Source organism: Musca vetustissima, unplaced genomic scaffold (genome assembly GCF_032173495.1).
Source record: "Musca vetustissima isolate MV318-11 ecotype Yass unplaced genomic scaffold, APGP_CSIRO_Mvet_v1 utg22059, whole genome shotgun sequence".
Classification (NCBI taxonomy): Eukaryota; Metazoa; Arthropoda; class Insecta; order Diptera; family Muscidae; genus Musca; species Musca vetustissima.
In genome coordinates, this window is record NW_026880791.1 from 104,475 (window position 1) to 122,985 (window position 18,511).

The window sequence follows — 18,511 nt, forward strand, 5'->3', positions numbered from 1 at the left end:
ATCCAAATTGCAAACCTGAATAACGAGAAGTGCTTTAATTTGAAAAATAAAATAATAAAAGTGGATAAAAGGATTTAAATAAAAAATAAATGACAAATCAAAGAAATTTTTCAAATGAATAAAAAAAACAATTTTGAAAAATTATAATACAAAATCCAAAATCAAATAAACAAAATTAAGGATTATAATGAAAAATGCAAAACAAAATAAGTTTTGCAAAATAAAATGTTCAAAGAGGAAAAACTAGGGATTCAAAACAAAATTCAAAATAAAACACCAAATTTAATTCAGAAAATGTTCTGAGACTTTCATTATTATTTCATTGACAGACACCCAAACATTTATGTTATCCATAAAAATGTCCCACCAGTCGGGAATTTATTTGCATTTAATTGCTGTTTCTATAGTTTATTTTTCCTTTTCGACCTCCTAACCTTTAATTTCTAATCATTATTGACTACTACCTTATCTGACTGTAAATTGTAATGAATGTTACTGAAATTTGTTGTTATTTTACATGCCTCAAAGTCATTATCATTTATCAACATTGTATTGAAATTTTATAGTGTCGCGACCAATTCATTCATTCATGAAAGAAGGTTAAAGGGAGCGGCCGAATGGTAGGGTTATGGCTGCTTAATTTGCATGGCACAAATGGAAATGACATTTTTATCAAGGCTTTCCAAAGGCAAAGGAAATTAATTGCCCAAAGGATAATGCACCGACCGACAAATTGAAAACAGTGGAAAATTTCTATAGGGCTTTTGGTATAAAAGTTATGGGTCAATAATTCATATTACTTCCATAACTTGTAAAATATGAACTTATTAGGATGGCAAATAATGGTTTACGGGATTTACGCTTTAAGTCTGTCAAAAGATTTAGTTTACAATTGCTTTTACCTATAAATCGAACATGGAATTGTTAATATAAATTACCACCCAGCCATTCATTTTCGTATCCACCCATCCATCATCGGTCTACAAATTCCCATACATACATTACTGACACATTTGTCAGAAATATATTACCGCAGTTAACATTTTACAAAAGCGAATACCAACAGCAAAAGGATATTCAACATTTATATGAGGTGTTGGTTGTGTTGTTTTTTGCTGTATGTTGGATTTTTTTTATAGATTTGTCCTTGCATTTAGTAGGTTAGGGTTTTGAAGCCTACAACGTTCGTTCGTTGGTATTTTGATATTCATACGAAGTCTTTTTGTTGTAGTATTTTGTACTTTTTCCATTTGTGTTTAGATTTTGATGGTGGCGGTAGTTGGCGTTAAACACTTAAAGCAGGTCACGAACTTGGTTTTGATATTTTGTGGCAATTTATGAGTTCTTTTTTTATTCTTTGCGCCATTAAAAAGGAGGTAAAAACGTTTAAGTTGGCATACAAACGAGAAGGAGTTTTGGTTTAAAGAAATTTAAAGGCAGTTTAAAACTTAAGTGGATAAAGTCGGAAAATAAACGGGGAGAAAAATTGTGGCGTCGAATATGAGAGTCTATTAAATATTCCACTTTACATTGATAGAAAGTTCAGCCTTTGATAAGTGTTGTTTAGAAAAATATTGAGAGCTATGCATAAGACATCTAAAAGAATGCCTATAATCTGTCTTACATCAGATAATTTTTAATCGACAAAAACTCTCTGAAGAAAACGATATTTCGGAACTTGAACGATATTTAGAAGGCATTTCTTGCAGAGCTCTTCTTTTCTCTTTCAATAGAAATTCTGTGTGGATCTTTAACATATATTCAATTGATTTAGGACCTCTGTGGATATTATACATATATTCAAAGCTTAAACGATATTAAACGATCCTGTGGATGGCACAGTTTTTTGTAATATAATAATATCACAAATTCTATTGGCGCCCAACGTATAGCACAATTTACTAAATTCCAGTTTAACCCTGAATTTAATTCTCTATAAACCATTTGACCCCCGTCAAGGACCTGCAGAATTTATCATAATGAATATTTTTGTTTTGTGGAGTGGTCATGAAATGTTGACAACAAAAAATGACACAAAAAAAATGATGATGAAAGTGAATAATGATGATTGATAGGTAACTGATAATAATGGACACCAGGGAAGGATGGCCATTGCATGACACTCTAACCCTAATGAAAAAACCAAACAAATTAGGACTTAATTACTTAAATGTAATAATAAACCCAAAAACCCCAAGACAAACAATAATAATATTAATAATGAAAAAATATCCCTAGACATTTACAATAAAAAATGTAGTCTTCATAAAAATTCTAATTATGTTTAAAGGTTCGTGAAGAAAGTTCGGTTACAATTGTTATAGCTTCTGTAGCTTATAGTTAATTAAACAATAACAAAAAATAATATTTATAGAATATTTAAGTTATTTATAGAATAATAGCTGAAGAATATAAGGAGAAAGAAAACAAACTAATAATAAACTAATTGATACTAAGAATAGATAACATTTTTACTAAACTACATTCTGACTTTTACTCCTCCCACACACGCAGTATTAGATGTCAAAACTGGTCACAAAATGGATCAATAAAAAAACAACAGAATGTAGACCAACGGGCTATCCGGTAGATATATGAGGGATGGGGGTCTCCGGTATAGGTTATGACTATCCCAAAACAGTATGGGTATGTTTGTCTGGGCTTTGCGGGAGTTATAATTCTCTCTTGGGTGGCGTCGTGGTGATAGTCGGTGTAATTTGGGGGAGGAGTAAAGTCTAATAACACAAATTATTATTTGTTTACCTGAATATGTTAATTTGTTTGGGTGGTGTTGTTGTTCTTGGTTTTATGATGTTCTGTTTTATGGGATTGGTGTTGTTTTCTGTTACGGGATTTATATGTGTTGTTGGTTTGGTGTTTTTGTTTTCGGTTTTTAACGTAAACTTAATCATTTTCCTTTTTTCAATACCGTCGTCCAATACCAGGTCCAGGATTCAGCAATCGACAAAAATGCGGCGTTGTCACGCGACAATCAACTTGCATGTGATGTCGTTGCTGTTGTCGCTGTCGCATTGACATTGGTCATTGTCGAGACATACCCGAATTTATGAATTCGCTGTGTTTTTGTACCTGTAGAAAAGAAGGGGAAAATAGGTGAGATGATGTAGGAAAATTATAATTTGAAATTTATTTAAATTATTATAATAGTTTGGATGTAAATTAAAACTAAAAAAATATTCTATAAGTGAACCACCTTTGTAAGGTTTTCTACGTGAGATACCAATATCGGGTGTCGAGAGAAAAAATGCGCCAAAGAGTCATTATAGAATGAAGATACGACATATATTACTTTATAAGGACCTATATCTATATACGACATATAGATTTTGCCCAAAGGATGGTCCATATACAAATTTGTACAAAAAAGGGCATCTCAAAGAAAGTTATTTAAAGCCTTAAAGTTTTCTCAATGTGCCTGAAATTTAAGGATTGTAATAAAAAAAAAACATCCAAATGGCCTCACACATATATAAGAGGCACCTGAGGGATCCTTTCCTCTGAAAAGTGTTTAGTGCTCGTAGAATCCGATTTGAAGGTTTCCTGTGAAGACTTGGGAATGACTCCCCTGAATAAGAAAAATTCTCTGTGCATGGAAAGACCTTTAAAATTTCGCCTGACCAAAAAACTCATTTCAAATTTCTTATATCTGTATTAGACATCTCAAAGATTTCTTGTACAATGTATTATATCCTTGTGTGACCTGAGGAATATGTCCAAGGCATTACAAAATTATACAGGACATAGACGACCATATGTTCTTAACAAAAAGGTACCTGAGAAATAATGTTCTATTAAAAGACATCTCAAAACCTCTGTTTGCCATGAATACTTATGTTATGACGATAGAAATCTTAGGGAAGGACTTTTGAGCCAAAATTATCTGAAAATCTCCTACATAAGAACGCTTGTTTGGATATTGAAGTTTTCTGACAGGCGTCCCGGTAGATATCTCAGTAACTCTAATTAGGAAACTTAAAGGCCTTTGAAAAGTCTGGTAGGTATGAAGAAGATGTTTTTGGAAAGTCCCCTGGTTCCGGCTCTGAACGGTTTCCATGAGACAGAAGATATTCGAAGGCATTCGAGTCCTCTGAAAGGTCTTATATATCTATAATGACCTCTGTAAGCTTTTGATAAAAAAGTGTCATTAACTCCGGAGTATTAAAGGTCTCTGATGAGTCTCCGGCATAGGGAAACACCTAGGAAACTTCTAAAAGAAATTTGAAAGTGCTACAAAACCGGTCTAAAATTTCTTCGGGGTATTCTAGAAAGCATATAATATTCCTGTAACGCATAGGACACAATTTTTCTTTAAAGTACTCTCGCAGGCCAGGTCCAAAGACCATTTTTTCTAGAGAAAAAAATCGTCCAATCCAAACGATAATTTTTTCTACAAAAACAAATTCGTCAGGTCCGTAGGATAATTTTTTTCTATGGGAAAGAATTCGTCAGGTCCGAATGATAATTTTTTCTATAGGAACAAATTCGTCAGGCTAGAACAAACATTTGTGTCTACAAGAAAAATTCGTTCGAAGAATCATTTTAACTATAGGAAAAAATTGTCAGGTCGAAGGATCATTTTTTTCAATAGGAAAAAATCTTCAGGCCTAAGAATAATTTTTTCTATAGAAAAAAAACTTCGTCAGGTTCGAAGGATCATTATTTTCTATAGGAAAAAATTGTTTTCTATAGAAAAAATCCAAGGATGATTTTTTTCTAAAAGAAAAAATCGTCAGGTCTGAAGCATAAACTTTTTCTATAGAAAAATGTTAGTAAACCCCAAAGGATCATGTTTTTTCTATAAGAAAAAAATCACCAATTTGAAGGATAATATTTTCTATAAGAAAAAATTCGTCGGGTCCGAAGAATAATTTTATATTGAAAAAAACTTCGTCAAGTCCGAATGATCATTTTTTAATATAAGAAACATTTGTCAGGACCGAATTTTTTCTACATTTTTTTTATTTTTCTTCCAATGAAAAACATTTACAGGTTCAAAGAATCATGTTTGCTATAGCAAAAAATTCGCAATGTAAATAGGAATATATTGTTATAGAAAAAAAATCGCCAGATACTAAGAAATATGTTTTTTTATTAAAAATATCTGGAATATGTTCTTCATTTCGAGTTTACTGGCCATAGAAGATCACTAAACGTCTCTATATGATTTCCTGGGCATAGTACCAGGAGAAGATCTCTTAAAGATACTTTCAAAATACCTTCTTCGCTGCTACTGGAAGAATGCCTGAAATTTATCCAGGTTTTGAGGCATTTGCTGGAATTGAAGTCTATTGAAATATAATGGTCTCTGAATAATCCCCTGGGAACAGATGCGTCCGCAAAGTTTTGTGGGCATAAAAACCCTTTACATTTTCTAATTTGTTTGTAAAAACTTTTGTAGGTCAACGATTTTATTATTATTTTTTTTTTCAAAATAATTTTTTCGAATATCCTTTACCTTTATAAAACATTTAAAATGGACACATTGTGGAGAATGTTCTAATTTTTCTTGTTTAAGTTTAAGACATTCAATACCCCATACCACAACACATTAGTTCGAAGAAACAATAATTTTTGAAAGCTGTTTTAATATTAATTTCAAACGTCAAAAGAAAACAAAAACAGCAAAAAACTTTTTTTGTAAAAAGTATGAATGTTGTGTTGTGGCCTAATGAAGTCAAAAGGTTAAAATGACGTTGTAGTTGTTGTTTTCTTGTGTGTTTAATATTAAAATGTGAGTTTTGACGTTGATTTCGTTGTTGTTGCCGTTGGTGGATAAGGAAAGTTCAAACAAAAGTTTATGGCATTCCACAACCATTGTCCCTTTAACATTCTAAAATGTTATTTATTTTCACAGTTCAGACGACTGCCTGTTTGCAATGGCAAGCAGAAAATTTTCAAAAAAAAGGCCAATGTTTTTAGGACCCCAAGAACAACAAAAACAAGTGTAACAAAGAAAAAGGAAAAGTGAAAAGTTTTTTGTGTTGTATTTTTTTAGTTTTTGTTGTAGTTGTTGTTTGTTATACTTACTACATCAGCAACAATTGGTTCCTCAATTTCAAGGCCTTGCAGTGCTTGTTCTCTACTTAGGTGTACTTCATAGGAGCTGTTGGGCGTAACAAAGACCACACGATGTTTACGTGTTTGCAAAATGTTTGCAATAACCAACTACAAAGAGAAATGTGAAAAAGTAGAAAGAAATAGAACAATTAATATAACTATAGAAGAAAACTATAATATATATATATATATATATATATGTGGTAAATAGTAACAATTGAAAGAGAAATAATTCGGAGGTGGCCGGAAAACAAGTTTGACGTATGTTTTATTCACACCACCCTACATTTCTAATATCCTGGTCAACACAGAAATGCTGAAATATAGACATAAACCAGTAAGGAAAGTAGTAAAGTAGGACTAGCCCGACTACATATGGATCCTGAAATATACCTAAAATCGGATGAAAATATATATGGGAGCTATATCTAAATCTGAAGCTATATCTATGTCAATGCATGTACGTCCTATACTGAACTTCCAACAATCGCAATCGCACTTAACTTCTTTTGCATTTTATCTCAGAGTGTATATGGTGTAAATATCTCTCTAAATTATTCTAGTGGACATATACATATGCTTGCATGTTTGTCGCACATTTGTGTTGAAATTATTGTGTAAATACTTTGGCAACCTGCTGTAATTCCATAGTCATTGAAAGGTATTACAAACAAAAATGTAACTATGTATGAATGCAACTGCATACAGGACACATTTTACACCTACACACAATCTTACATACATATAGAGTATACTCATATAGACAGCGTGTTGTTTTCAGTTACAAAAACATTGTGTCCAGCACTTCGTTGTCAGTAAATGACGACGACAAGTGTTCGAAATGAAAATGAAAATTGCAAAATACAAAAACACACACACATACTATGATACAAAATACACAAATGTGAAATATCCTTCCACAACTGTTCACAATTTTTAGTTTACTAGTCGTGTGTTGTCATTGTTTACATGTGTTCGAAGAAGATAAACAAAAACAGGATATTTGTTTAACAAAACAGAAAAAAACAATGCACACCTACTAGTGTTTAGACACACTCACATATACACGATGAGTCCCGAGAGTGAAAGGATGTTTAGTGTTGTCAGCTAGCAGAGATAATGTCGTCATTTTTCCTTTTTGGTTGTTTTCTGTTTGATTATTTGTATGTAGAACACGTTTGATATTAGCACAAAATTAATTTAAGGATACAAAAAGAAGAAGGAAAAAAGTTTTCGAATTTTTTATGAAATTTAAAAAGAATATTCGCTTCGATTATAAACTGGAGATTTTTTGGGTATTAGCATATTTAAGCAAAAAATAAATAAAATAAAATAGAAAGGTGTGGAAATATTAACAATAGAAAGACTGGAATTTTGTATATACCTATATTGCCTAAAATCGGTCAAAATGACCTCATTCTGAAAGAATTTTTATTTTGTAAAGAAATTTTTTTAAACTTATTTTTTAATACTTTTTACATTATTTACAATCATACAAAACGTTGTTATTATTTGTTTTCGGCGGGAGGGCACTCGAGTTTCCCTTTTTGAAAAATAAGAACGCAGACAAAATGTTCCAAAAAGAGTAAGTCTTTACTCTAAGAGTGAAATCGACTGGAAATATAAAATTTATTTTTCCCGATTTGTGTGTTCGTTTGTGTTTCTAGAGTAGCAAACGGGTTTCGATGTTGTTGTACTGATCTGGTCATATAAGAAATTTACTTTATACCAATTTTAGGTCATATAGGTATAGCACATGTGAATACGGGGAATGAAAAATGGGAGGAAGCAGCTGCTATGATTAATAAACGTAGTTCTATGTCACCAAATTTTAAAAAGCTGTGTCATAATATACACAATTTTTTTTGTACTTGAAATTGAAAAACCGTCAAAATGACTGCTTTCGGCAATCTAGTGTTAAACAAGAGGAAGAGGGATTTAAAAGGTCATGGAGTTAAAAATTAATAGTTTTTAGAAAGAATTTTGAATTATTGTTTAGAAACGTACCAAAAATCCTTTTAATTCCGAATATCCCCCACATATTCGGATCTATCTTGGAGCCATCGTAAAAAATTGTCCAATATTGATATGTTTTGGTATCAGCAAATTCAAATTACAGCCTATCCAGTTGAAAAAAACGTGCCAAAAATCCACAAACTATCGAAAATTTGGCGGTATTGTTGTATGGGGACTATACCAACACGTATACCGATATATCCCATTTTCAATACCAAACATGCGATGAGTAGTAACAATTTATTTGCAAAATTTAATATACACCCCCACATATAGAAGAAAGACATTACTCTTCACACATCAGATTTTTGGAAGGTTTTCTAAATGCCTTAGAAAGGATAATTGAAGAAATATCTTCTACAAGGAAAGGAGACTTGTATAGACCTCAAAAAGGCACCCAGATACAGAAGACTTTTTGAAGTATTTTTTTATACACAGAATTTTTTAAAGTTATTTCCATAGCCTTAAGACCAGAAAATTGTCTTATATAGATGAAAGACCTTCAAGACCTTATGTATACAAAATACATTCTTATTTCCTTTTATAGACAGGGTATCTTAGGAATGACTCTATGAATATCGACAAGACGGATGTAATTTTGGATTCTAATATAATCGGTAAAGGCTGTTTTCAAATAGATGCCATCTAGGATATCTTTCAATAGTCAGAAGACCCTTCTAAAGATATTCTTATATATGTACTTGGATTTTTCTAAAATCAATATATTAAGAATAATTTATTTCCAGTGATATTCCTTAGACATGAATCCTTTCTAAAGGCCTTTTTTGGACAGAAGAGATTCGTCATATAATTTATAATAGACTTCGGGACAAGGCTGAGAAGTCTTAATCTACCAAGAAGGCATTTGTGTTCTTTTTAAGACACCGTATCTCTCTAAAGAACTTTGAAGAAATTCTCCTATAGACCGAAAACCATTCCAGATGTTTTGCTATAGGCTAAACCTTTCTGATAGCCTTCTATCTTAGGCTTATATTCTTGAGATTTTACAAACCAATTTTGACAAATAAGAAGTAAAAAGTGTCAGTGGTTGCCGATCGACAAAATCTTACTTACTTATTTAGCTGGCTTGTTACAGAACGGTTGTTCCATAAGCCGAGCTTAAAAAAGATTTCAACGCGTGTCGGTCTTTTGCGCAAGTCCACCAATTTGGAAGATCACGTTCCAAGATTTTTTGATTTTGTGATCGACAAAATCAGCATATGATTTTTCCAGGTTGTCTTAATTACACACATGTTTTTATCAAAGAGGTTTCAGATTCGGTTATTCAATTTGCTTCAATTTATAAAATTTACAATTTTATAAAATATGGACGCTTTCTGGAGGATGAGGATATGCCCCAGGATTTGTGAAGATAATAATATATTGAATTTATAAATATTGAACATTTTGACCACTTGTGGGGGAGGTACCGGAAGGATTGCACCTATACATCCCATCTTCCTACTTGATCTAGGGTTGGTAAAGATAATACGTTGGGCAAAGTTTGCTTCAAATCGGACATTCCATTTGCCTCATATTTCATTTAAAAATATTGAAAATGTTGACCCTTTGTGGGGGAGGTACCAGAAGGAGTGGGCCAACGGGTCCCATCTTCGAACTGGGATTGGTAATGTTATTGTGTTGTGCAAAGTTTGGTTAAAATCGGATATACCATTCGCCTAAATTTGGAGTTGTAAATATTGAACACTTTGACCATTTATGAGGCAGGTGTCAGAAGGAGTGGATTAATGGGTCCCATCTTCCTACTTCATCTAGGTTTGCTAATGATAATAGGTTGTAGGTTTGGTTCTAATCGGATAGACCATCGCATATTATTATATAATTAATTTTTTCAACAATTTTGACCATTTTGTGGGCTATGTACCAGAAGATGTGGACCGATATTCCCCATTTTCGAACTAAGTGTGGAAGAAATATTAAGATGCGCAAAGTTTGGATAAAATCGATTACTACCTTCAAGAGTTATCGTTTGCACCAGCCGGCTAGACTGACAGCCTTTTTAAAGGTCTCCTAGGGCAGATCATTTCAAGAGACCTATAAACAGAATACCATTGAAATTGCTTCAAAGACTTCTTTTTTATATACGGACCTTTGATAAACCATTTAAAAACACCTCATATCTACCATTATCCGTCTCTCTCCCTCTCTTTCCCATACCTATTTTTCTATAGAAAGTTGTCAATAAGACCTATATCGAAAATTGTTGTTCTAACAAAATCATATATGAAGTTCCCGCCCATTTCCGTTATGTAAAAGATCACCGTAAAATTTGTCAAGGTGTTATTTTCGCCCGAAATTTTTTAATTATTGTTTACAGAGGATAATAATTCTCCTGAAATACCTTTCTCGAGAACTGATATGTGCAATTCAAAGTTCAAAAACCTTCTGAAAGCTTTGAAAATTAAACAGAAACTTCAAGTCCCTACTGGCAGAATAATGCCCCTACATGCGTAAAACCATCAAGGAACTTCAAAGGAAAAAATTCCGGAATCTCCAAGTAGCATGTCATCTCTTGAAATGCCTAATTAATCCTTTTGGAGAATTTTCATAGGTACCTAAATACAGAAGGTATTTAATAAGTCTTCTAACAAAATTTTCTCTAATTTTAAGGGATGTTCTTTAAAAAAAGGGTTTAAAATGCCTTTATGGAACATTCTATAGACAACATACGATTTTTAAGGCTTTGAAAGGCGTAAGATTATTGAAAGTGGTCTACTTAACAATGCCTTTCGCATACTTATACTTGGAAGTCATTTGTCAGTCAAAGGAGTTTTGAAAATCGTCTAGGTCTACCATAGACACTGGGTGGACGCTTCTAATGACCGTCTAGGTCTTCAGTAACTATATAAAATAATAATATATAAAACTCTCTTCAACTATATAACTTCTATTATGAATGACATTTTTTACCCCTAATCCAAACTAAATTTAAATTTTTATCTTTAACTTAAATCGAACATTTTTCGTAACTTACCTTGTGCTTGTATTTACTCAAACTATCACGAGCTTTGGTAATCAATAAATTCTCATCGGTTTCCAATTTAAAGGAGACAACAAATGCCTGCGGCACCCAAAGGCTAACCAATGGTGCCAACATTTTTGGCACCAGCTGTAATGAAATTGTGGGCGCACCTTCACCCGATTGCATTTTGTGAGTGGGCTGTAAGAAAAAGAGAAAATAAAAACAAAAATTAGAACATGTTGTGGATATACAACAAAAAAATTTTAAATATAACTATATATAAGGACACAAGAATAAGGGATGTAGACAGGTATAGAGACTGCGGCTAAGAAAAAAATTTCTATGGAAAAAAATTATCAAAAAACTTTTAAAGATACCTTTTAATAGAAGAAATCCAAAATTTATTTCCGGCGAATTTTTTGGAGATTTTATAGAAAATGACACATTTAATTTAACATTTTTTGTTATTCCAATTTATTGAGTATTAATATTATGCCCTGTCAGTGTGGCGTATAACTATTGTCATCAGTTATACGACACGCAGACCATATTAAACACTAAATTTCCTATTTGATTTCAAATAAAATTTAACTAAAAAATATTAATTTATAATTCCACTTAGAATCTCAGTTGATTTTTTAAAGATTATGTAGAAAATGTCACATTTCATGAGGATTTACTTGTTTGCTATTCCCATTTATTGAGTATTAATTATTATGCCTTGACATTGTGGCGTATAACTGTTGTCATCAGTTATACGACACGCAGTACCATTCTAAAAAATTAATTTTCGATTGCATTTTAAATAAAATTTAACTAAAAAAAAAAATTATTAAATTTATAATTTCATTTTGTTTTTATTATCTCGCCGTGAAATGTATAAAATACCACAATAAAATGCACCGCAGCCACAAACCACATCATATCGCGGTCAACAAATTGCCGTTTTTTCGTTGGAAATTAATTAAATTCACCACAATGCCAAATGAAACATTTAATGTCACTTAAATTGTTATGACCGGATATTTTTTCCTAACTACCACGATGAAGAAGGCAAAAAAAGGATATTTAATTTCAGTTACAAATTCAAGTATATAAATTATTTGTATGAGAATTTGTAATTTGTTGTAATTTTATTATTACATAGTTAGGAGGTTTTGTTTGGTCATGTGTGGCATACTTTTGGCACATATTTTTTTGCTATTTTTTCTAATTTAGAAAACCCTTACCACACAAACAAGAATTTTACTCAAATTCAGTGTAAAAATTTTGTGTGGCTATTTTTCATTTCTATTTTTCTAACAGATGAAGGATGAAAGTCAGGATTTGTGAGCAGTTGCAGCAATGTTGTACAAAATTATTTTGTTGCCATCCAACCATCCATCGATCCATCCATCTATGGGTATGGCAGCAATGTGCTTTAATTGTTTTTGGTGTTTCGATGGTTTGTAGTTCTACGAAAGCTATTGCAATTCGGAAAATATGTATGACCACCAGCAACCAACTTAAATAAGTTCACTTGTTTGGCGGTTATGATGAAAGGATGTTGGCTATTTGGCGTGTGTTTTTTTCGGAATAGTAAAAATTCCCATCCACAACAAAGAATAATTTTCAAATGAAAACAAATCGTGCGGTTTCTTGTTATTTACAATAGTTTATGGTTATATGGGGTTATAGTGTTGTAGTAGTACTTGTTGTTTTTTGTATTGTGTGGGATTTTTGTTTCAAGTTTATTTGTTTCGTTTTTTGTTCGGTTTGAGTATGCTTTACTTTTTATTGGTAAAAGAGTTTATGATGGAATTCAAGGATTTGCATTAAAATGTTGTGGAATTTAATTGCTGGTATAATTTGAGGAGTATATAATTGGTTAATTTTTTAAAGAAATTAATATTGTTTCGTGAAAAAAATGTGAATATTAAACATATTAAATCTGCGTGAATCAAATGTGCGTATACGTGCCGTCAATACGTATACGCCAACTGGGTGCAAATATTTCTGAAAAATTAAATCAGTAATTTAGAATTTTTTGGTAGAAAAACTTGATCATCTTTAAGGAATATAATTGGCTCTCAGTGACAGGCTATCATTCTATGGAAGAAATTTCCAAGACAAAAAGAAATTAATATTTATTTTCTATAGAGGACAGTTTTTCAAAAACAAAAAATCTATCAGTTCTTGGAAAAATTTGTTTCTATAGAAGAAATCTAAGTTTTAGATTTGATGATGATTAAAGGGATCAATTTATGAGGTTTGTAAGCAAGAACATTTAATTCAACATTTTCAATCTAACACACAGAGAAAATTATTATGAAATATAATCAGCTTAACTTCGGAGCAATTTATTCTGCAAAAATTATGACATAGGTATCATTCAGAATAAAATCCCCTAACATAGGCAATCATTTTTCCCCTCCGTAAAAATTAGTATTATTAATTAATTAATTTTCGAAAAAATAAATTTCAATATCCAAATGAAAATTTGTATAGAAAAGAATAACAGAATTCAATAGGGAACTAAAGAGTTATATTTCATAGAAAAAATCTACGCTCAGTTGTAACCTTAGATCCAAACAAAAAAAAAAAACAATTTTCATTGGAATAGAGTAATTTATGGTGCATAAATAATAATAATTGCAAAAAGTATGCCATAGGTCGTATAAGTACTGTCGTAATTCATACGCCCTGCTGTATCATTCAGAATAAAATCACAGTAATCCTCTAATACCAGGCAATAATTCCCAGCAAATAATATTCGAAATAAATGCCATAGGTCGTATAAGTATTGTCGTAATTCATACGCCTTGTTGTATCATTTATAATAAAATCACAATAATCCCCTAAACATAGGCATTCATTTTTTCCCTCCGTAAAAATTAGTATTATTATTTAATTAATTTTCGAAAAAATAAATTTCAATATCCAAATGAAAATTTTTATAGAAAAGAATATCAAAATTCAATAGGGACCAAAAAGAGTTGTATTTCATGGAAAAATCTACCCTCAGTCGTAAGCTTAAATCACAAAAAATTATTGTTGGGACAGAGCAATTTATTCTGTATAAAGTAATGCATTTTTCTGCCAACGTATAGTCCCTTTAATGCAAGTAGCTTTCATTGGAATAGAGCAATTTTTCTTTATAAATAATGAAAATTGCAAAAAGTATGCCATAGGTCGTATAAGTGCTGTCGTAATTCATACGCCCTGTATCAATCAAAATAAAATCCTATATCATTCAGAACAAAATCGCAGTAATCCCCTAATCCCAGGCAATAATTCCCAACAGATAATTTTGGAAAAAAACCGATTTACAAATGATAATTTGTATAGAAAAGAATAACAGAATTAAATAGGGAACTAAAGAGTTGTATTTCATGGAAAAAAATCTACCCTCAGTCGTATCCTTATATCACAAAAAATTAATTATTGTTGGGACAGAGCTACTATACAGAGTAATGAATTTTTCTGCCAACGCTTAGTCCTTTTACTATAATTTACTCAGTACAATAATCCTTTGCCGTTTAATAAATTAAATATAATTTATTCTTATAGGAAAATTTGTCATGAGAATCCACAGTTATAATCACAGCTTCCTTAAGGAAAACACTGCTCAAATCCCATTAATTCCAATTAGGGGCAGAATAAGATACTCAAGTATCTAAATTTACAAGTCATTTGCAATTTGAACAAATATTTATACGCAAATTATCTTTATCTTCCTTTAAGCCCTATTTTTGTTGGTTTGGTCCCCAGTAACGTATACATGTTGTCATAAAGTATACGCCACTTTGGACCCTTCCCAACAAATAAAGTAATGCATTTTTCATTTGGAACGGAAATGAATACAAATTATTTACATTTTTATTTCGAACAAATGCTAATTTTATTAAGAGTATATTTATACGAATCGTTTTCCCCCTTCAGTTCATATATTTAAATAAATTCTTTTCGTTTACAAAACATTTATATTTATGACCTGTCTTTGTCGAAGAAGAACTGAAAAGAAGAAGAAGACAAGAGTAAGCCAATGTCTTGGCATTGTTATGGCAAATGAAAAATGATATTCAACTGTATTCAAGATACAGTAATAAAATGTTATGAGCTCTTTGGAAATGTCTGTAAGTCCATAAAGAAAACGAAGAAGAGAGAGATTTCATAAACCATTTTAGACAACAAGGAATAGAAATAACAAAATTTTTGAAATTGAAATTTCAATTAAAAGGAAATATATAGCAGAAATGAAATTAAATGAAATACAATAAATTCATATTTTATTGATCCGATTACGATAAATCAATTTCCTTTGTTAGCTAAAATTGTATCTTTAAATAATTTCCAAAAAAAAAAACTTAACATAAATTTTAATGAACCCAATAATTGCCCCAAAAGTCAAACCACAAAAGCTCTTAAAATCAGTAAGTCCATCAGTCAATATTTAATGAATATTAGTTGAATTCTGTGCACCATCCTCCCCCCTTAGGGTTTGAGAACACAACCACATAATGATAGGCTTTTGAAGCTGCTGTCAAACACAAATAGGATTACAAAAGGCAATTTTTTTGTCTGGTCCTTGTTAAAGTGTGTGCCTATGACCTTCGTCATGCGTCTCATTATGGGGACTATTGTGTGTATGGGTCTGTGTCAATAACAATTAGATGATTGTTCAAATTTGCAATGGAAGAAGACATATTTAAGTCAATGTTTATTTTATTGCCTAGAAACTCATGTGTCATGATGGCTAACACTTATGTGTTGTACTCGTATACTAATCTACTAGACGTTTTTGAGATAATGAAGGGCGTATACATACTGTCGTTATGTATACGCAGGGGAATTTTTTTGTAGTGACAGAAGGATAGACATTTTTATATCAAAAACATAATCTCCATAAGCGAAGTTTAATTTTTTACAAACATCAAAATAAAATAAAAAAAAAAACATTCAAATGAAAAAAATCTTTATTGACATCTGAGGATTTTTATAGAAAAGAATTGCGAAATAAAGAATTTTATTCCATGGAAAACAAATCCAACCTCAGAGTAATAATCTTAAATCACAAAAATCAATTTTCATTGGAATAGAGCAATTTATTCTGTATAAATAATGATAATTGCAAAAACTATGGCATAGATCGTATAAGTGCTGTCGTAATTCATACGCCCTGCTGTATCACTTAGAATAAAATCACAGCAATCCTCTTATTCCAGGAAATAATTCCCAACAGAGAAATTTTCCCCTTAACAGTTATTACTATTAATTAATTTTCAAAAAAATAAATTTCGATTTATAAATGAGAATTTTTATAGAAAAGAATAAAAGAGTCGAATTGGGGACTGAGGAGTTGTATTTCATAGGAAAAATCTACCCTCAGTCATAAGCATAGATCGCAAAAAATTAATTATCGTTGGGGCAGAGCAATATATTCTGCACAAAAAAACAAAAATGCAGAAAGTATGCCATAGACCGTATACGTGTTGTCGTAATTCGTACGCCCTGTGTCACTCAGAATAACATCATAGCAATCCTCTATTTGCATAGTATTTCGACGCAACTCACATTGTTCTCTGTGTCACTATTTTCATCCCCTGATATTATAAACCCAGGCAATAATTAACTTCAGACAATAGAAGACTCTGAATCGTCGAGGATTTCTTAACATAGAATAACATAATTCAATAATAAACCGAAGAGTTTTATTCCAGGGAAAAATCGAACCTCAGTCGTAACCTTAGATCACAAAAAAACCATTTAAATTAGGGCGTATACGTGCTGTCGTAATTCATACACCCTTTAGCACTCAAATTAAAATTGTAGAAATTTGCTATTAGGGCAGCATTTTGACTCATTTCTTTTTGTCTGTCTTGATATTAGAAATGCCTTTTTATCGTTAGAAAAAAAAAAACAGAACTAAGTTCAGATCTCGGTTAAGATTTTTTTTTCTATTAAAAAATCAATGGCCTCAGTTCACAACTGGACGATTTTTTGCTATATAAAAATCTCTACGACTTAATTTCCAAACTACGAATGAGCCAAAGGCAAATAATCTGGCTTCGGGCCCTGATATAAGATTCTTCTCTGTTGAGAAAAATTGTCAGATGTTTGTATAAATAGAAAAAGGGAATTACTTCTAGGCCAACAGTGCGTAAATAAAGTCTACAGCTCTTTTATGAAAATCTACCTAGGCATCAGTTCGTCTTAAAAGACTCCCATCTGCAGGCCCATAAATACTGCCATGTAGCTCAACTATAAAACTCCTTTCAGCTCGTCTATAAACACTCCCATTCAGTTCGTCTATGACTTTAAGACTTCATTTTTTTTTTAGATAATTTTTTGTAGAGACGAATTAAATCCTAAATTAATGAAAATCAAGCCGAACAATATTTTGGGGAAAAAATACCTCCAGTCGTATACGTGCTGTCATAATTCATACGTCATAATGTACCCAGAAAGATTAGTTTCTGTAAAGACAATTCTTCATATGTTTGTATATTTCATATATAAAAAAAACGTATACCTATATAGATTAATTTACCTATATTGAAAAAAGAAATCACTCCCAGGAACTGTTTCGAACATAAAGACTCCAGCTCATAAATACTGCAATACAATCTTCTATAAAAACTCCTCTTCAGCTCGTCATAAGTCTCTAGGGAAATAATTTTTCTATGGACAATTATTTGTATACAAAAATTCACTCCTTAAAATGAATGAAAATCAAGTCGTTCAATATTTTAGGGAAAAAATACCTTTGGTCGTATACGTGCTGTCATAATTCATACGCCATAATGTACCCAACATTAAATAAAAATTCAGATTTTCTCTTTACAGCTATTCCAAGCAAATCCTCCAAGCGAATTACCCAACAATTTCACAACTTTTTGCTAATCTCTTGACATTAGTAATGAAATTTGAAAGCAAGTAAATTTAATTCAACATTTTCAATCTAACACAGAGAAAATTATTATGAAATAGAAAGAAGCCTTTAACCTTTTAGTCAAAGGCAGACGCAATTCACTTAAAAATAGATCAAACAAGTATTAAATTTCATCCTTCTTGTTATTTCAACAATTAACCAGAATTGAAGAAAGGGGTGAAACATCATTTTATTCATGGGAGCAATCCTATAACACAGAAAAATAAAAATTCCCCATTTTTTGGAATATTATTTTCCTATAAAGAAGTTATTAGTACATTAGTCGTATTATTAACGACATTATGTATACGCTACGAAGCACACTCGCTAAAATAAAGCATTCTTGTTGAATTTTAAAATAAAATTCCATAACATCAATGAATCTTAATAAATGTTGCTTTTAGTAACTCCTCCGTTTGAAAACTTTTTAAAACAAAATATTTAAAACTTTTTCATTTGGTTAAATTAAAAATCAATTTCCCACTTTTCATTCAAATTAATGGCATGCTTTGTTGTTTTACTAC

The 18,511-nt window shown here is 31.3% G+C and overlaps 1 protein-coding gene across 1 annotated transcript in view; it reads right to left on the reverse strand.

Annotated features, from left to right (window-relative positions):
- Nucleotides 1–2,924: 2,924 nt before the first annotated feature.
- Nucleotides 2,925–18,511, reverse strand: part of LOC133326631 (phosphopantothenate--cysteine ligase) — a 53,053-nt gene continuing 37,466 nt past the window's right edge. Inside the window, exons 3-5 of the mRNA XM_061535262.1 lie at nt 11,090–11,275; nt 6,049–6,186; nt 2,925–3,090 (exon numbers count right to left, since the gene is read on the reverse strand). Coding sequence (XP_061391246.1) covers nt 3,043–3,090; nt 6,049–6,186; nt 11,090–11,275 — 372 coding nt within the window. The 3' untranslated portion in view covers nt 2,925–3,042. The remainder of the gene's footprint in view (nt 3,091–6,048; nt 6,187–11,089; nt 11,276–18,511) is intronic.